The sequence below is a fragment of the Alexandromys fortis genome, unplaced genomic scaffold, assembly GCF_014885135.2.
Source record: "Alexandromys fortis isolate MF-2015 unplaced genomic scaffold, M_Fortis_MF-2015_v1.1 scaffold_215, whole genome shotgun sequence".
Lineage (NCBI taxonomy): Eukaryota > Metazoa > Chordata > Mammalia > Rodentia > Cricetidae > Alexandromys > Alexandromys fortis.
In genome coordinates this window covers 1,881,829-1,903,260 of record NW_026068086.1, presented here as the reverse complement: position 1 = coordinate 1,903,260, position 21,432 = coordinate 1,881,829, and the positions used below count along the sequence as shown (strand labels likewise).

The following is a 21,432-nucleotide window of genomic DNA, read 5'->3' as shown; positions in this document are numbered from 1 at the left end:
ATCTGAATTAGAAGTTTTGTCATGATCATTGTACCTTACCAAAAACATTAGTAAGTAGTGTGCCTGATTTTACTACTAAAGTCTCATAACTATTGATAGCTCTGTATCTGTAATGATGAGATCAATCAACCCTAAGGAAAAAGAATGAAGCAGTAATATCTTACTGATGTGATTTGAATCAGGTCTCTACAAATATCCAGGTGTCAGGTGCTTATTTCCTTGGATCCATTACATGGAAATGGTTGGACCCTGTGGAAATCTTTCAGGCCATTGAAAACATGCTCACCAAGGATATTGTGGGACCCAGGCCTTTTACTCTTATTTCCTGGTGCTTAAGTGTGTGGTTTCTTCTCCAGCAGAAGATCAGAGCCAAACTTTGGGTGAAAGGCTCACATTTAGAGATGGCGGTTACTGGCTGGCCTTCGTGTTTGTGCTGTCTTCTTCATTCTGTCTCCCTCAGCAGTTAGCATAGTGCCTGCCTTGAGGAAATGAGAAATAATTGTTAACTTCCTGCAGGCCAGGGGGGCGATTTGGGGTAAATATTTGAGCTGAGCCTTGAAAAAGAGGAGGCATTTGACCACAAGATGTCCGTGGTAGGGAAAGGAAAGCAGCATGAGGAAACAGCATGCAGGAAATGGCATGGCAGAGACTGGAGCAGAATCATAAATGTGGAAGGTTTTTTTGTTCACTTGGTTCCTTAATGTCTCTGAGTCTTGGAGAAAGTAAAATATGACTTGTGTGCACTTCAAAGTAATTATGGAGGACCAAATAGGAAAGAGTAGAAAAGTGCTTTATAACCTGGAGAGTGATAAAAAGTTGTTAGCTAAAATTTATGGCTCTGCTTTGGATTTCTCTTATCCAGCTCACCCATATTCTTCTTACCCAGAACAGATTGATTTTCTATTTATCTTAACTTTTATTTATTTCTGCCTGTCTCACTACATAGACCTTTCTTTCTACTTGTCTGGTCTTGCCCTTTTCTCCTTTTTTTTCACATCATGTTTGTCTTCAAAGAGCCAACTGAAATACCATTTATACTCCCAGGGATCTCTGAGCATCCTGTTTTTCTTTCTGAATTTATGGTGGTTTGAACGAAAATGGTCCCCAAAGGAAGTAGCACTATTCAAAGGTGATTTTTTTTGAAGTAGGTGTGGCCTTGTTGAAGGAAGTATGACACTGTGAGGATGGGCTTTTAGATCTCATTTGCTCAAGCTTCCCACAGTGTGACTGTTAATTTCCCGTTGCCTGCAAGATGCAGCACTCTCAGCTCCAGCACCACATCTGTCTGCATGCTGCCTTGCTCCCCATCATGATGATAATGGACTGAACCTCTGAAACTGTAAGCCAGCCCCCAGTTTAAATGTTTTCCTTTCTAAGAGTTGTTGTGGTCATGGTGTCTCTTCACAGCAATAAAAACCCTAAGAGTATTGAAATACTTAGCACAAGAGACAGGTTTATTTTTTTCTACTTGTTGTAGCTGATATATTTCCTGTATGCGTAGCTTGATGATTAGCTCCAAGGGAAAGATGGAATGCACAGCTTACTTTACATCTCTTTGATTGCTAACTTAAAGTCTTAATAGCAAATGTTTATTAAACTACAAAAATATTCATGGTAACTAATTATATATAAAATAAGTAATAACTTTAATTTTATAGTTGGAGAGTAGGATATTGAACATTTTCAAATAATATCATTTGTAGATAATGAGATTCAAGTGGACATGTAAACCTGGAGATTCTTAAATTCGATACTTTAATGTTTGTTTACCATCAGTCCCAGTTTGTATGGGATTTTGAAAACATAACTAATGGAAACTTAGTGCTTTGACATTTTTGCTTTGTTCTGTTTTTATTAAAGACAGTGAAAGAGAGGGGAAAAACAGTAATCCATATGCTAATGATATTTCTGGAGGTCAGAAACTGCTAGTCTGGTGTGGTGGCTCATGCTATAATTCCAGTACCTGGAAGGCTGAAGCAAGAGAGTTACCACAAGTTTAAGACCAGCCTGGATTATACAGCACTCACTAGTCTAGACCAACTAGCTTAGCCCTGTTTCAAAAGCCCCCTATCCCCCAAAAAGTTCAATCGTCGAACTTTGGAAATTTCAAATTTTCTCTATAACTATATAATCAGTTCTATGGAAAACTTCCTAACCTGGATAATGCATTCATAGCCAAGCAACTCTACTACATTATTGAAGAACATGATCATTTCTGTGAGCACACATCAGATGGAAGATGTTGTTAAGCTGCTACATTGTGCTATAACAAAACCAGATACATGGTACAGAGAGCAGATAGTAGACTGCCTTTGGTGATGTCAGCGTGTTTATAGGTGAGAAAATGTTTTATAAATATAAGTATGTAACTATAAATTATAGAAAATATTTTTAAGTAAATTACTTAGTTTTAGATTGGATAGGTCAGGAAAATTGTTGTGAGAAATTAATATTTGGTGTACCCCATAAGGAATGAATAGAAGTAAATAAATAGAAGAAAAAGTAGAAACAGCAAGAGCTAGCAGCACATGTGGGCCTGGACATGTTTAGGGATAGAAACTGTGCAGAAAGCTACATAATGAGTAAAGTGGACAGGAAGACTAAGAAGCCTGGGTAGTTATGAACTAAGTAGGAAAGACTTTTATAGCCAAGTGCATGGGGAAGGCACTGAAAAGATTGATATAAATGGGTTTATATTTTAGAAGATTGATCTGAACACTGCATGAGGAAAACACAGAAGAAGGTGATTAAAAACAGAGACGTGTTAGATTACGAAGAATCTTAGAGAGAAATGTGGAGATAGAGAAATTGATATTTTCTAAAAGCAAAATCAGTTGAATGTGATAGAAATGGCCAGAGATAGGATGGGGTACTAAAAATGACTCGCACAGACAACCTGTCTTAAATGGATGACGTTAATTGGGTAGAGGAGAGGCTAGTTGTATATGTAACTTCATAGTGGAAATAACCACATTATCAGATATTCGTCAGAAGCAAATTTGGGCTAGTTACATACATTTAAGATTAATGAAGAAGCCGTATAAATCAGTATGTAGACAGACAAGTTCAATGACTTCTGTCCTGATGCTTGTAGATATTGCATAAGTTGTAGAAGAGGGGAGAAAGACAGGCTGCTAAAGATGTGTAAAGCTGGGAATGTAGGGAGAGGGCAGTGGAAGAGCTGGGAGAGACGTATTAATGGATCTGCAAGAGTGCTTCATCTGAAGAACTGCAGTCCAGCTCAGACACTGCCAGATAAAGGGAACCCCAGGGTTCCAGAACCTCTGTTGTTTACAACTATAGACAAGTTTGCTGATACTGTGGGAAGCGGAAGTGATGTTTTCAAGTCCTCTGAGTCACAATGACTACTCCGCTAGTTTGCAGTCTCTGCTAGAATAGGAACCTTCGGGCTATTCTGAGGCTGGATGGGAGCCTGGGTAACAAAAATGGGAAGGAGAACATCAGTCACAAAACAGAACTAACAGTTTCACAAACAGAAATGGTCCAGGACTTAATTTACTGCTGTCAGGTTTGTCAAGGGAAGGCTAGAAATGTCCACTAGCCTTGCCCAAGAGAAGTAGGTTATTGGTGATGTTAGTGAGAGAAGCTCCTCTTCGCTGAGGTACAGACCCATACATACCACTAAAGAGATGGGTACATTCAAATTGTCTGACTTAGTGTGTGACATGAGTGAACATAGAAGAAATGAAACAAGCACACATCCAGTGAGCTGAACAGTGAAACCATGAAGACTTTTAAGTGTGGACAGTTGCTTGGGAAACTTGTTAAAGAAATGGAACAATGTGCTGTGCAGCCAAAGCTGAAACGGGGAAATGGGAACCAGTCCTTGGGACCCAAACAGAAAAGAGATTTCCAGGGTCCTTAGTGCTGGCATTTTCAGCTCATCTTTAGACAACAGGATGATTCCTGCCCCCTCCCCTTGAGAACTTAGAAGTTACATTAACCATGTATCACTTTTGTCAGCTTAGCTTTATTGTAATTTCATGGATCTGTGGATATATATATACATATATATACACACACACACACATACAGAAACGAGTTGTCTGTTATTGCTGTCATTTATATTTTACCTTAAAATTCCATTTAACCTTTTTCTTTAGGAACCCAAGAGTTGGGAATTTTGCTGGCATGACACGCAAACACTTGCCATGTGGCCTATGTCTGTGATGTAGTGCCGCAGTGTTCTAATGAGAAGTCCTTCTCTTGGATTCTGCCAGGCCCTGACCACTGGAAGAATCAGCAGTAGAATGTAGGGATGGTCAGACTCTTAGAACTATACCACTCAAATAGAGACTTTATCTCAAGAATGTGACTTAGTCTGTGCTAGTATTCTTATTTTTATGTTACCATGGTCTGATGGTGCTACAAATATATTCCCTTTTAGAATGTGAAACACAGAAAGTATGCAAGGTGGAAGGCAACATATATCCATAACTGCTTAAAGAACGGGGAGACTCCTCAAGCAGGCCCTGTTGGAATAGAAGAAGATAACGGTATGTATCTATTAGTCCTAAGCAGAAATGTTTCAGTAGAATGTTGAGTTTTCAAAAGATTTCAAAATTTTCAGAAGGTACTCGTAATTTTTTTCATCTACAATAATTATAAAACCAGGAATTTGGACACATTTAAGATGACTGCTTTACATGTGCTGTCTGTCCATGTCAGCTAAATGTCTCCACTGTCACCATGTCTACCTAGACTTCATCATTACATAGGGAAATACTCACAGGGTGACCTAGAAATGTCATTATTATATTAATGTTGTGATTCTTTGTGTATTTTTTAATTGTTCCGTATTGGCAGGGGATAGGGTTATACTTTATATGACTCCAAAAATTACAGATCATACAAAAGTAGGAAGTGAATTTTTAATTCCATATACTCATCTTACTAAATCCTATCAAAATTTAGATAGTAAATACTTTAGTGTTGTTTTCTTAATAGAGACTTTTTTTTAAAACTTCCTGATAGTTGAACAATATTCCATTGTGTTTCTGTACCGCATTTTTGTTACCCATTCATCAGTTCATGGACATCTAGTCTGTTTCTAATTTCTAATTATTATGAATAGAGCAGAACTGTACAATCTGAGCAAGTATCTCTGTACTAAGATGTAGAGTACATTGGGTATATGCTTAAGATTCTCGGTTTTTTTCTTTTTCTTTTTCTTCTTTTGGTTTTTCAAGACAAGGTTTCTCTGTGTTGCTTTGGAGCCTGTCCTGGAACTCTGTAGACCAGGTAGCCTCGAACTCACCTGCCTCTGACTCCCAAATTCTGGGATTAAAGGTGTGTGCCACCACCGCCTGGCAATGGTCAGCCTTTTGAGGGACCTCCATGCAAATTTCTCTAGTGGCTGTACCAATTCCTGTTCCTCACTTTTTCTTCTATTATATTCAGGGTATCTGGTTTTATGTTGAGGTCCTAGATCCATTTGGAGTCAGTCGAATTTTATACAGGATGTAGATATAGATCTATCTTCATTCTTCTACATGCAACTATCCAGCTTACCAGCACCATTTGTAGGAGAAGCTGTATTTTCTCCAGTGTGTATTTTGGGTATTTGGACATACATCTGAATATTCAATTTAATTCCATTGATCATTGCCCCACCCCCAACATGCTGTTTTATTACTATAGCTCTGTAATGCAACTTGAAATGTGGGTTGAGCATTTGAGACTTCATAGCCCACCCCTTAGTGACATTCTCCTCCAGCAAAGCCACACCTATTCCAACAAGGTCATTCCTCTTAAAAATGCCAGTCCCTATTGGCATGTTGGGGCCATTTTCTTTGAAACCACCACATTTCACTCCCTGGCCCCCATAGGCTTGTGGCCATATCATGATGCAAATCTACATTTAGTCCACCTTCAGTAGTCCCCATAGTCTGTCACAGCACAACTTCAGTAGTCCCCATACTCTGTCACAGCACAACCCTGTTTAAAAGTTCAGTTTCTTCTGAGACTCAAGACAATCTCTTAACTGTAACCACCTATAAAATCAAAATGAAAAGCAAATTAGATTCAACATACAATGTAGACCTTGCTGGCCTCAAACATAGAGATCTATCTATTTCTGCCTCCAGAGTACTGGGATTAAAGGTGTGTACCACTATACCTGGCCCTAAGATTTTCTTTAATTATGTTTCATTGAATTAAATTTAGCTGATTAGACTCTTACCCTGAACTCTCAACTCCCTGTATTCCATCTAACATCAGGCTTTCCTTTAACCTGTTTATCTCCCTGAACACAAGATTTAACTCCCTCCCACTTCCTACTACCCCTTTCTCCTTGAACTGTCCATTTTGTATTTTTCCGTGCTCAGCTTGCTCCTTTCATTGTAGTTCTTCATATGCGTGAACACTAATAACCACGTGACAGAATCAGTATTAGGCTGTTTTAACCTTTCCTCTGCCAGTGCCATTAATCAAAAACTCTTCAATTTAGCCTCAGGCAGACATTTTGGACAAGGGCAAAAACACCCAAATTTTTAGCTAAAATATCACAAATTTTTAGCTAAAGTAAACTGTGTAGCCCCTCCCCCCCCTTCAAAGCATCCTTAACACCACTGTCTTCCGAGTCCTTATAAGTATGGCTCATGTAGCCCCACTTAAATCACTCAGCTGCTTTTCTAATCCAAAGTCCACTTTTCTCCAAACACCTATTATAATATACTATAAATATCTGAACATAAAATTTCATTTTGAATTTTTATTAATCTTTGAACAACAGTAATAAATAATAGCCTGTACATAGTAAAGAATGTGTAGACCTGGTTATTACTGTCCTAAGGAAATCGTATTCATTGTAAGTCAAAAACTTTTTAAGAAAATAAAAAATTATTTCAGGAAATAGCATGCTTACCAGATGCATTATATGGAATTGTGTTTGTCATGGGATAGAAGAATAAAGTACTTAGCAATTGTGTTTCAAAATGCCTGCTTCAACATTGTACGTTCATTATATACAGATGTTGAAGAAAGTGAAGATGTTGGTGCCACCTCTCTGCCCACTCAGCCGCCTCAGCCATCATCTTCAACATATGACCCAAGCAACTTGGCACCAGGCAGCTACAGTGGGATACAGATTCCACCAGGTGCACATGCTCCAGCTAATACACCCGCAGAAGTGCCACACAGCACAGGTATGAATTCAGTACTGTGTCCCCATTTTCATAAAAATTGAATAGTTTTGAAGCTAGAAATAGCTCACTTAGCTTAGTGGGTAAGAGCAAGCTACACAAACATGAGGACCTTAGTTCAGATCCCAACACACACATAGAAGGTTTACCATGGCCACATACGCATATATAACCCCAACATTAAAGAGTGTAGAGACAAGGAGATTTCTGGTCTTGCTAGCTTAGCTCCAGATGTTTTTGAGAGACCCTACCCATTCACATACCGTGTACACTACATCACACACAGGCATATATAAGCACCATGCACTTACATCACACACTCACACATGCATATGCTCCACACACAATACACATGTACCACACACATACATGCCCATATACCACACTCAGGCATATACACAAAAAATGTTTTTAGAAGTAGGAGCAACACTTATATTTGGTCCACATAATGATGTTAATAGAGTTTGAAACATTCTGTTTCACTTTTGTTTTAGTATTAATTACAGTCTAAATTTTTTGAGCAATGACAGGTGCTTATATGTATTGGTTACTGTTTGCTTATTATTTGGCTAATGATGTTTTCTCTACATTATAGAAATGGCTCTTCCCTTTTTTGTCTTCTTCCCTATCTGTCCTCTCCACTATAGATTTAGACTAGTTCTGCAATACTAGATTTTTTTTCTCACTGGGTGTGTTAGTTAGGATGCTCCCTTTGCCTCTTCATGGTCTCATTGACAGTGATGATGGGGTAGGTGTAGGCACTACACGTAACAGCAGGCATTCTTCCATTTCCTTGTATCACTGACAAAACATCTACCTTCCTTCCAAATAGAGACTCATTTACAACCAAGATTTAAACTTTAGTATGGTTTGGGTTTGTATACATTGCCTTTATTATTGATGAAATTGACCGTTGTCTCACTGTCTCTCTTATGTCATCACATAGCATAGTTCACCTGGATTCCAAGGCTTTATGGTGTGTGTCATGACATAGCTAGTGTAGCCAATGTGACTTTGTTCTTACGTATAGTTCATGAAACAATTTTTAAATGTTTTGTAGTCTTTGGAAATATTTCTAATCTAGAGTACCTAAACAAAACTAGCTACCCTAGTGTATCTGCCGTAAGTGAATACTGCTCAAAATGTACCTGAAAGAGTAAACACAGGCATTCTTACAAAATAAGCGTGCCATGCGTTTGGAAGCAGATCACAATGTTTGTTATTTCCCACTAAACTGTAAACTTGTAATAATTCAATTGACATCTACTTCTCTCACCCTATGTTTTTTCTTGGTTAGATGAAATTAGTATCATGCCTACTCCTCACATTTATTTAATTATCAACAGAATCAGAAGCATAGAACTGACTACTACTTAGCCATAACGCATAGTAAGCATAGAACTGACTAGGATGTAGCCATAGCGCATAGTAAGCACTCTACAAATTAGCTTCTTTTCCTTATTCTTTTCTTGCCTTCTTTCCTTCTGCATGGAGAGTCAATGGGCATTCAAAATCATTTTGTGAATCAAGACAAATATCATATGTCAGTATAGCATGTACAGAAAGATGACCTGAAAGGTACTACTGAAGAAACAGATCTGAGGGTGTAGGAGGGAGACCGCTTGTTTGTCCCAGCTGCCCAGAACCAAAATAATCACACAGAAACCATATTAATTAACTCACTGCTTGGCCCATTACCCCTAGCTTCTTATTGGCTGACTCTTACATATTAATTTAACCCATTTCTATTAATCTGTGTATCACCACGTGACTTTGGCTTACTGGGTGAAGTTCCTTCTGGCTCTAACAGGACTACATGGCTTCTACTCCGCACTTCTTTCTCCCAGCATTCAGTTTAGTATTCCCTGCCTAGCTAAGTTCTGCCCTGCTATAGGTCCAAAGCAGTTTCTTTACTTATTAATGGTAATCACAGCACACAGAGGAAAATACCCACATGATGAGGGCAGCACTGTAGTAAAATTACCGTGGGTTCGATACAGATTAACTTTGTGTGAGAAACAGCAAACTATACTTTTGATAGGAGGACTATTTGATTGACCTGTATAAAATTGCCATTTTTGTACAATGAAAAACTTCAAATCTTGAGAGCTTTGTATGATCCCACTAATAGTATTTATTGTTGGGAATATTCATGACAATAAATATTAGGAGTTGCAATCTAGGAAGTATTCTAGTATGCACAGTACATTTTAATCTGGTTAACAAAAGCATGAGATGGCTGTGTGTTCTTTTTCCCCGTCTCTCCATGAACATATGTGTATAAATATAGCATTCTATGTATCCTAATTACTCTAATAAAAGTAAAACTTCTAAGTAACACATTCAGTGAAGACCGGAATTTGAATTCAAGATTCTGACCTCATTTAGTTAGCTAGTTGCTACCTCCTTTCTGTGTCCTTTGTCTGTCATCCTTGGTAGATAAGGATCTAAAATCTTTTCAAATCCAAAGCTGCTTTCTCAATGACATACTTCTATTTAGTTATTAAGTTTAGATGCTGGATCTCCTCTTAACTCCAGGTTCTTTTCTGTTACATTTATCCAGTTCATAGCTGTCAAATAAAAGAAAGCAATAACAGTTTTAGTTTATAAACATAACAGATGTTTCCCCTCTTGCTCACTTGAAGAGTGATTTACCTTCTCCCATGTAATAGGTCCAGGATGCACTTTTATCGAAGGGAAATCCTTCAGATAGCTGAGAAGAATAGTATGTACTCATTTACAAGTTTTAGTTCTACAGAAAAAGCAGTGGGTGCAAGCAGGCCGGAATAATGGTTGTTTGCAGTGTTTGCCTCTGTGCCTAAGCCACATGGGACACTAATAATGTTCACTTTATCTCTCAAAATGTGTGCTTCTTGCAGTCTATGTTACAGAAGGCCTTAGCAGAAAATCAAACTAGATAAATATGATAGAATTATATTATTGCTGCTAACTTTTGGGTGTTTTGTTTTGTTTTTTGAGACAGTGTCTCACTATGTACTCCTGACTGACCTGGAGCTCTCTATGTACATAAGTTGGGCTCTCACTCACATAGATCCTCCTGCTTCTGTCTCAGGAGTACAAGGATTAAAGGTGTTCTCCACCACCCAGCCAGTGCTTGCCTTTTCATTTCTCACCTAACACACTGCAAACCTGAGTTCTGTGAGGAGCTGTGGAGGAAGAAGTTATAATCTTGTGTTCTGTGAGGTGTCATTTACCTGTTGACATCCTGGCCTGTGTTTTTATCTAAGTGCCATTTCCCCCTCATTACATGGAGGACGTAACATCTGGTTTCCTACGTTCTTACCTCTGCTTCTCTTAGTCTTTATAGGTCCTTCTCTTTTCTAGGCCTTTGCACCCCACTGCATTTCAAGGCTCTGTTTAAATTTGGGAGTTAATCTTTTTTAGCTTCCTAACCAACTCTCACGTCTCCCTTCCCAAGAGTTTCTGTACCATTTACTCTATAGAACAAGTTAGTTAACTGAAAATGTTGCATAATTCTTGAACACATATGGCTGCCTTCTAATATGCTGGCTAAGCGTAACCCAGAAGTTACATTCTGACATAATAGTTGCATTTTATTGAGTGACAAGAAGAAATAAATGCTCAAGCTCACTGCTTTCCTCCAGGAGTGGATTTTAAGAGACTTATCTCACTCCACTATATTGCAGTCTAAGTTGTGACCACTGTACAGATTGCCCAGAGGAACCTATCCAAATCCAAAACAGATTTAAAAAAAAAAAAGCAGATGAGAGCATCCAGTGACTAAATAGTAACCTAAAAGACATTACCAACCTACCAGGTATTTTTGAGTTTACGTCAACCCATTATTTGGTTTCCACAAAAGGGCAGACCTGCCTCTGCTTCAAGACAGACAGGAAGAGACACGTTCAAACTCTTTTGCCTCAGGCATGTACAACTGAACGACTGACCGAAAACTTAGTAAGATGCACACTGTGTGTTAAAATATTCTTTACATGGAATAATCCTGTATAACTAGGCAGTTTATGAATCTTACTGTGTTCTTAATACAGCTTATCACACATAATTATTTAAAAGTTATCGTAGGATGCTGTCCTGAAAGTGTGGCCTTCTGTGAAGGAGTCGGTTGAAAGATTTAATCTGTGGAAGAATATGAGTCACTTGGGAAGGGTTGGTGTTACCTGCTCAGAGGATGTGGACGGCCATCTCTACTTAAGATATGTCTGCCTTTTTGCTAAATTAGGTTTGACAAACAGCCTCTCAGACCTCCTAGCTTTCTAACAGTCTTTGTTAATTTTGTTTTGTTGTTTGAGGCAGTCTCACTGTGTAGTCATGGCTGGTCTGGAACTCACAGAGATCTACCTGACTCTGCCTCCCAAGTCGTGGGATTAAAGTCATGCACCGCCATCCCCAGCTTTCTAACATTCTTTTTTTTTTTTTATTAACTTTATATGTGCTTTTAAGTATTTATGGGGAAAATATGTCAAATGTTAATAGCTAAATATACTTTGTTAGCACTCATCAAAATTAAGCAAAAGGTCACTGAATTGTTCAGCATAAATTTCCTGTGTCTCCTGGCTCTACCTTGAAAGGTACGTCCTCTGTATGACTGTGTGTGGTAGCAAAAGGTGTAAAAACATGAGTTTCTTAATAATGAGTTGTCTTGTAAATCATGATCCATGCATTGAAAAGGAGCGTTGTAAGGCCATTAAAAGGGAATCAAGGATTGTATGTATTAATCTGGCATTACAGTGTCTAAGCCGTATGAACTCCCAAAGCACACAGAGCAGTCTACTTACTATGCAGACCTAATTACTATTTCCAAGACATATGCCATACAGAATTGAATTTTCAGAAATCATGTGGTTTCTGGAGTTAATCAGCTTGTCTTTGTTTACTTTCCCTGCTGATCTAATCAGTGTAGTCTTCTGTTATAAAACTTCAGTGCATTTTGCTAATTTTTAGATGAGTAATAGGCTATATCTGGAGTACAGTGCTAGTTCCTCATTCAGTATGACAGTGTTGACAAGGCTTAACAGACAATCAAGCTAATCACTCACTTACCTGGAAGAAGTACCATCTTACAAATATTAACTGGAGAATTGCAATATTCAATTTCACATGGCTTTAAACTGTACTCTTCTGCCAACTTAAAATAAATCATTATTTTGTCTCACTTTGTCCTCAAGGATACTTAGCAGCCTAAGAGATTAAATGGTGGGAAGGGAGCCTCCTCCTTTAAAGATACATGGCAACAATGTGACCACATAAACACATCCATATAAGTAATATGATATAGGATGAGCAGGTTACTGTTGTTTATGAATGTGTACATAGATAATATATAACAGCAATTAAAGAAAAGAGGCATTGAATTGGAGAGAGCAAGGGCATACATAGAAGTGGTTGGCGAGAGGAAAAAGATAGAGGAAAATGGTGTTATTATATATTTCAAAGAATTAAAAAGAATTGAAACACTTGTCATGAAAATTAACACTCATATTTTCCTGCTCATTTTCTGTTCCAGTTTGTAATATAAGTTAATTAATCAATTAATTAATCAAATTAATTCATTAGAATGAAGAAAATATTCAAATAGTGAAATAATTGCCAACTGTTGATTGCTTTCCTAATACTTTATTAGGGGATGAAGCACTTTCTGCATATCTCTGGTTTTCATTCACAGGCGTAACGAGTAATACCGCACAGCCTAGTCCACAGACTGGTCCAGTCATCGATCCTGACCTGTATACAGCTTCCCAAGGTGAGTCATCCACTTTCTGTAGGCTGCATTGTGTTTCTCCTTATTTGGGGTGGTGTTTGTAATTGTTCCTTGACTTTACCATATAAGTTTGAGTAAAAAGGATACTCAAGTTTGTTTTTTTTTTTTCAGTATCTCTGTTCCATTGTCAAGGGAACCAGAATTCTATAAGACGGTCAGAGAAACCCACATCCAAAGACACTCACTCCATTTTCTTTCTTTACTGTTTTTTTCTTTTCATTTGTTCTGTAATGGATATAATGACACATGTCTAGCCACAACTACTGTGAAAGCTTATGGTCAATTACGTTCCTTCATTTCAAAATCACTATGTGTTGTTGTTGTGATTTTCCTAATCTGCACTACATTATTACACTATCCAGAAAGGAAAAAGCTAACAATGATGAAAATCGCTGTCTGCAGTTCAGTAATTTGATGGCTCACATTGTGTTGATGTCATCGTCTTCGTTTTTCTCACTTCTCTCTATTTTTTTGCCGCTAGTTGGATTTGAGGCAAATATTTATTTCACATTCAGTGTTTAGATCTTATGGTCATGGAAAATCAAAGCATGGTACTGGCATAAACCCAACGCCTATACCAGAGTAACAGAATGGATGTCAGTGAATGGACTTAGACCTGTGCATCTCCAGTTAACCTGTTCTCAACAAAGGGCCAAGGACAGCCTCTGTAGAAAATGGTGATAAGAAAACTGGGTATCTCTCTGCAGAAGGTTAATGTTATCCCCTTCTAGCTCTTGTATAGAAATCAAATTAACATTGCTTAAAGACAAGACCTAACACTTGGAATTACTGGAGGAAAATATAGAGGAAATACTAATTGTTATCATTTTAGCCACTAGCATGCCTGGTACTTCCAGGTTCCAGGGCCACACATGTGCGGACAAGCCTTCAGGCAAAAATATCTAGCCATCTCCGGGGACCTTAAAAGGCCCTGTGTGACCCATGTGCAGCATGGTTGCATGACCTACGTATGACATAGCTACGTCATCTCATCCCCCTGTGTGCATGTGTTCGGCAGCCTTTAAAATCTGGAGCACCATCTTCAGCCCTCTCTTTCTGCACACTGACTTCACCAGGCCTGTACATGTCTCCTCTAATAAACTCCTAAGCGGGTTTGTTGCATGTTTTGTGCTGTCTTCTCGCGCCAGGTAATTTAACTAATACTCATTGGTGGGCCAGTGATTTTATATGTAGATGACTCCTAAAGGACAGGAAATGAAAGCAAAAGTTGACAAATGGTATTAACTTCAAAGTAAAAGCTGAGCAGTAAAGAGGCAGCCTAGAGAATGGGGGACATATTTTCTAACTAGTCAACTGATGAAAGACTAATATATGGAATATTTACGTAAATTAAGAACTGTAACCAAAAATAGACCCATTTCAAAATTAGCAAGTTGTCGGGCAGTGGTGGCACACAATCCCAGCACCTGGAAGGGAAAGGCAGGCAGATCTCTGAGTTCAAGGCCAGCCTGGTCTACAGAGTAAGTACAAGACAGTCAGAACGACACAAAGAAACCCTGTGGGGGGGGGGGGGGGGAATTACTACGTGATCTACATAAACACTTGGAAGAAGTTGAAATGACCAACAAATATATATAAATGTTTAATATCTTTAGCTGACTGTGAAACACAAATCAGAACTACAAAAATATTAATGATAAGGAGATTAAGGACTTTTATACACTATTATAGTATATTAGTTAAAACAGTCATTGTGGATAATAGTCCAGACACCGAAATAGATCTTCTAGCATGTGATCCAGCTGTCCCACTTCCAGGTTCCCAGATTTATATTCAAAGGAAATAAATCCATAAGCTAAAAAGGTAGCTGTATCTATATTCACATGCTGTTATTCCCAAGAAGAATCATCCTAGATGACTATCAGCAAATTAGTCAGTAAAGAAAATCTGATATATGTGTCTTGGTTAGGTTTCTCTTGCTGTGATAAACACCAGGACCAAGTCAAATGGGGAGGAAATGGTTCTTTTCGTACTATACTTATAGCCCATCACTAAGGAAAGTCGGGGAAGGAACCTCGAGGCAGGAACCGAAGCTAAAGCCATAGAGGGCTACTGCTTACTGCATTTCTCCTCAAGGCTTACTCAACTTGCTTTCTTATAGCAGCAGGACCACTTGGCAAGTCAGAATAGCACTACTCACAGTGAGCTTGGCCCTCCCACATCTATCAAGAAAATATACCACAGGCTTGCTTATGGACCAGTCTGGTTGGAGCATTTTTTAGTTGAACTTTCCTCTTCCATAAAGACTCTCTTGTGTCAAGATGTCATAATACTAGCCAGCACAATATGTAAATATAAGCTGTTGAGCCATGAAGATGAGTGAAATCCTGTGAGTTGCTGCCAAATGAATGGAACCAGTTGAACTATGGAAAGACAAGCACTGTGTTATCTCATACATAGAAGCCGAACATTCAAGTGGCAGGTGATGGTCTGTACATGCTATTTGCATGTCTTCAGATAGCATGTGAATTAGCACCTATTAATCAAAGTTTAAATCAAGTAAGAATAAAACAAGGATTAAGTCATTGAAACAGAAAATAAAAACTTAAAAAAATTGTTCAAAACAGACCACATACCTAAATGTAAAAAGGAAGTCACACCCTTTGATGTTTATCCAAAGTAGAGAACCTACTACATCCAAGTGTTGGTACTATCTTTATTCATTTTTTACCAAAACTGAGAAGCAACATGATCTCTATCGTTGGGAAAGGGATAAAGTGTAGAAAACACATATGATACATCATCCTGTGTTAAGTGCACATGAGCTGTCCAACCTTTTAAATGAAGGAAAGGAAAGGAAACTTAGGTGTCTGTTACTAAATGAAAACCCAGTCTGATGTCTCTCTTGTTTCACTAGTCCAAAAGCTCTGCACGTGTACTTATGTGAGCCCACACTGTCAGGAGCTAAGGTGTGTCTCAGTGAAGACAGAGAGTGGAAGGTTTAGATAGCTTAAACTAGAACTACCTGCATGGTGAGTTCGCCATTGCACCTTCTCCCTGATTGTTGACAGAGGTTTCTGTCCCACCCAGTCCTGTAGTCGTTCAGTCCCAAAGAAATACACAAAGACCTACATTAATTTTAAACTGATTAGCCTATTAGCTCAGGCTTCTTATTAACTCTTATAACTTATATTAGTCCATAATTATTATCAGTGTTAGCCACGTGGCTTGGTACATTTTTCGGCAAGGCAGTCGCATCTTTCTTCCTCTGTGTCTGGTTGACGACTGCAGACTGACTCTTCCCTCTTACCAGAATTCTCTTGTTCTCATTGCCCCACCTCTGCTTCCTGCCTGGTTACCCCTTAGTAGTGTTTAATGACTACGTGTTTCAGAAGCATACCTGTTATGCTAATGTAAATATACTATGTGAATGTATATTGATGTGTAAATATTAATGTATATTAGTTATTGTTGTAATGAATTTGTGACTCCCCCTGGGAGAAAAATTGAAAAGCATTTCAAAGTCTAATATTTTTTACCCTGTATATTATTAGAATATAATAAAAACTTACCTTTTTTTCATCTTAAAATTATGTTACAATATCTAAAAAATATTGAATGTTGTCATTACTTAAAACAATGATACAATCTGTATCTTGTATTGCTTTTGTTGCTATTGGCATCTTTGGGCAATTACTTTTTATAAATATTTAGAACTCTGTTTCTGTTTCCTCTGCCTGTGTCCTTTCAAGTCAATAATGGAATATATTCTAATATTAGCCAAAGCCCTAGGTATACTAATTTCTAGAGCTATCTGCATAAATTGGAAAGACCCATCCTGGAAATATTACCAGTTATTCATCCGGTCCTCTGTGTAGGGACTTTGGATAAATTAATCTTGAGAAACGATGCTCTTGTCATTAAGTATTCAGTGATGTCATTTTCCCTCTGAAAATGTCTTGGATGCAGTACTTGACCCACTCCTTACCCCAGGAGCAGAGGCTGGCAGTTGCGCAGCTGTCCTCTGCCTGCTCTGAAGGACCGGGAGAGATACCTGGTCAGACATCACTACCTAGGGCCATGCGGAGCTTTCTCACCTGTTCCCCTTAGAGAAAACAGCCTTTACTTGGTACAGTAAGACTATCTTTATGATACTAAATATAAGATGAGGTACACTGAAATTAAACTGTATCCTTTCTTGTTTCTTCTACCTTCTCTGTTGAAATTTTATGTGATAATTGTAAATAACCGTAAGTAGGTGACAGATTTTATTTTTAATTCATATTATAAGTTGAATTCCTATATTTTATTATGGGTGACATAATTATATTTCTTAAGGAAAGCCTGGTGTGTTACAAACGTAATTATTTTGTATGGCTTGGTTAAGTTCTTTAAATTGTTGAAAATAAGTCTAACATCTCTATGTCTAGAAATTACATTTTGAATGTGAATCTACATTTCAATTTTTATTATCTAGGTACTATCTTTTACATATGAATTGATGTCTTATGTGATATTAATGATATTAAGCTTTATGTGTCATTTTTCAGTAGTGATATTTCATTTACAGTTTATTAATATTGAGATGATTTCATAAAAACTAAAATATTTGTGCTTTAAAATAGTTTTATTGTTTGTGAGTAAGTTTAGTTTATGAAAAAAAGGAATATCAGCTTTGCTGTTATGCACCTTTTCGCTTTTTAATGAGCAAATGATGCGTTAGCAAAACAAAACTAACATTGATGCTGTGAAGATGAAGTTGTTCTGGGCTTCAGAGTTTCTTTCCCAACATGTGTAGTGAATACTGGGTCCTTGCCTTTGCATTAAAGTTTCCTAAGATGGAAGCAGAGGCTGTCAGGCAGCTGGGCAGTGTTAAGGTGCACTCGAGCTACACAGCGTTCTACTCGAAGAGGAGGTGTATATCCAAGTAGCCGCGAAGCCAGAGCCTCAGTTATTTTGAAAAAAAAAAAAAATGTGAAATAATCTAGTAGATATTTTTCAAGGAAAGTATAAACTGAAGTGCACATGACCAAACAGAAATGAAGGTTGGTGTTTTTAAGCTTGACTGATGTGGTCAACAGCAGCTCCACTGCTACTATACTAACAAATGGTGGTGAATTATGCCTGAATAGTTAGTGTACAATTGTAAGTTTACTCCTTTGTTCATTTGTGTTACTTTTAAAGCAAGAGAGAAATTCAAGGAAGTTAAAATTTTTTTGTTAAATGAGAATGTCTAATTACTTTAATCTTTACTAATAGTGATTATTTGAAGGCTTAATTGATGTAGCACTCTGCATGTTTGCTGTATGTAAATTTGTAAATACATTATCTTAAAATCTTGGATTTAATTAGTATTTATCTGTTATGAGCTATATATAGAATGTGGCGAATTAGTGAGAATACAGGCAGCCTTTTCCTATTTATTGAGTGAATCACTGAGCTGGGAACCACCAGGTGCCTTGTACAGAATAAACACTAAGATTACATAGTGTATCAGTGCTTGCTTTGGAAGATGGTAATATTTGTTAGGATTTACTCTCAGCCTACCTACAGTTGCTGCATCTTTAGGAGGTAATGTCCAATTCTGCCATTTCCATCAAAAGTTAAAAAAAATTAAAGACTGTTTAAAAAGAATCTGTTTCTCGGTATAGCCTTAACAATAATTAGAGTATGCTGCCTCCTCATGTTCCTGTGTTTCTGCCTTCTAGGTCAGGTTACCGTCCTCAACATTTTCCACGTCATGAATGAATGAATGAAGGAATATACAAATAAACAAATGCCCATTTGTTTGTTTCTTTGCCAAAGACAAAACACAGTATCTTTTTATCTTATCATAGAAATACATATAGAGACATTCGTAATTTAGATTAAGTGAATAACATATTTTTATCCAAATTATTTAGTTGGATTCTTCCATATTACTTATATGTAAGAAGAAAACTGCTAGAAATAAATTTTGAAGAGCTATTTTATAATTGTTGTTTTCATGTGTAGTTGCGCATTTTAATGTTAAGATTTGGAGATGGCCTTAAGTATATTTTTACATGAATGAAGCAAAATGTAGCATACTTACTTAGTGCTTAAAAAGTGACACTGTTCTGCATGGAGTGTGTTACCCCCTCCTTTTATTGGAGGATATATTTATACTCTAGCTTCAGTGCGGGCTAAAGGGTTTAGTCTGTTTGTGGTGTTCCATGAAGAGAGCCTCGGCAGTCTAATATAAACACTAAGCTGCTTTTCTTGTTTCATACAACCAGTCATTTCTTGCCCTTAGTTAATTTGCTAAGATGCGGACTTCTTGATGGAAAATTGTGTACATATGAGTTATTTTTATTAGTGTGTATCTGGTTTATATTAGTGGCAAAATGAAGCTTGTTCTTTTTACATAAACATAAATACATTGTTTCATCTTGAGTGTAAAGAGGGACCTGAGAACAGCACAGCATGATGTCATCTGTGATGTGTCTGAATGTGTTTCTTTTAGGGGATATCCGCCTGACACCAGAGGACTTTGCCCGAGCTCAGAAGTACTGCAAATACGCTGGCAGTGCTCTGCAGTATGAAGATGTGGGTACCGCGGTGCAGAACCTACAGAAGGCTCTCAGGCTGCTGACAACAGGCAGGGAGTGAAGCCTCTGGCGTGGAAGCCATGTGTTTGCAGCCTCCAGAACTAACATCCATCACACTTTCCTCAGCCTGTCGGGAGCATGGTTGGACAGAAGACTACAGTTCTACTGAGTGCGACAATGACTCCTGTGTGCTTCAGAATCTTGGGGAAGCATTCTTCAGCTGCCTCAGCCAGTTGTCATTGTCCAGTGAGTGGATCCACTTATCTCTGAGCATAGAGAGCTGATCTTAGCATCAAACCCTGCTTCAAAAAAGGAAAATGTCCCTGTAGAAAATCATGTTGGATATAAGCTTTCATAATTTATATACACTAAAGGAAGTTTTTGAAAAATCTGTAATATTTGGACAAACCATATTATGTTGCTATAATATCCTAAATTAAACGTTTAATAAAGATTGCCAGAATATTCTGGATTGGAGATCCTGGCTTTTTTTTCCCCCTCTTAGGATTTGTAAGCCAAATGTGAACATCCAAAAATGGTAAATGATAACAAATTAAATGTAGCTTATATTCATGTTTAGATAAAACTATGTTAAAAAAAAAAAAAAGGTCATGGAAGTACAAGGTCTTGGAGAGGTAGAAAAATTATTACTGAAAAAGACACTGGCTTCCAGTGACTCCATCCTACCCAGTGGCATGCAAAGGGGGTCACTATCCTTCAGCAGCAGTTGACTCATATATTAGAAGATGAAATGCAAATGGTTGCACATGGGCACTTTAAAGATGCCCTTCTGCCCTTGTGGAATTGTAGCAGGGGGATAAAGAAGGCCATAGTATGTTCAGTTCTGGGGAATTTATTAAGTTTTATAGGGGTTATGCACCACCTGTAGGTATGCTCTATGTACATTAATACCAATATTCTTTTATTTTTTTCTATGCACTTCAGAACCAACCATGGTGTGATTTACATGATAGAAATATCTTTTTTTATTAAATGTTTTTAACTAAAAGGTGAATTTAATAAATTCAATTGAATTTGTCTCATGCATTTTACTTATGACATTTGGATTAGAATTCCTTAGAGTAGGGAACATAGACTCTATCATAGGGGATGGCAAGCAATGATCCGTAGGTTCTGTTAACATAGGGGACACCAGGACATGACCCATAAACTCTGTTAACATTGGAGACAGCAAGCCATGGCCCGTAGCATATATTTAACACAGGCCAGCAGGCCTATAGACTTCATCTGTCATATAGGGTCTTATTTGAATGACACCATATACCATGTCAAGGTGCTTAGCACACAGCATTCTATACATGGTGATTATTCATTTAGATGCTTTAAAATGATACAAAATACTAATGATAATTTATTTTCTAAATAACCAGGAAATGTTTTCTTGCTGCTGCTTTGTGCCTGGTGTTGTTCTTTCAAGAGCAATGGCAGAAAATAAAGTTGGCCTCAGTTTATATTCTAATGGGGAGGAATTGGTCATCTTTAATAAAAGTTATCAGATGTTATATTCAATTAGTTTTTCTCGAGGATGCTTGTAAGAAATGTAGTTCTCAGGTATTTCCTTGTCTGTATCAGTTAGAAACTCCAGCAGAGAGACGCAGCTTTCTGTCCTCCCAGAGATACTTTATCTAGTGACCCTAATGTTTGAGTGGGTTAATCTTGTCCAATCAAAAAGAATGGAGACAAAGATGAGATCGCCAAAGCAGTACTTAGCGGGTGTGTGCCTGAATTGGTCATTCAGATGGGCCTCAGGAAAGAGCAGAAGGGGTATCACACAGCTACATTGGTGTGTGGTTGGTCACGGAGTATATATGGAAAGAAGACTGGTTAGCTGGATGGAGGCCTAGAGAACACAGGGTTACTATAACAGACTTGGCTCAGAATAAAATGAAACGCTGCAGGTAGGTGTTGAACAAAACAATGGCCCAGTATGATATTAGCATCCTTTAAAAGTATTATA

General features: G+C 37.8%; 1 protein-coding gene across 2 annotated transcripts in view; it reads left to right on the top strand.

Moving 5' to 3' along the window:
* Vta1 (vesicle trafficking 1) overlaps positions 1 to 19,931 on the top strand; it is a 50,355-nt gene extending 30,424 nt beyond the window's left edge. For both annotated transcript variants that reach the window (XM_050122234.1, XM_050122236.1), the window contains 4 exons: positions 4,409 to 4,517; positions 6,993 to 7,166; positions 12,829 to 12,906; positions 19,370 to 19,931. In XM_050122234.1, the coding sequence (XP_049978191.1) occupies positions 4,409 to 4,517; positions 6,993 to 7,166; positions 12,829 to 12,906; positions 19,370 to 19,515 (507 nt within the window). In that variant the 3' untranslated portion in view covers positions 19,516 to 19,931. The remainder of the gene's footprint in view (positions 1 to 4,408; positions 4,518 to 6,992; positions 7,167 to 12,828; positions 12,907 to 19,369) is intronic.
* The last annotated feature ends 1,501 nt before the right edge of the window (positions 19,932 to 21,432 follow it).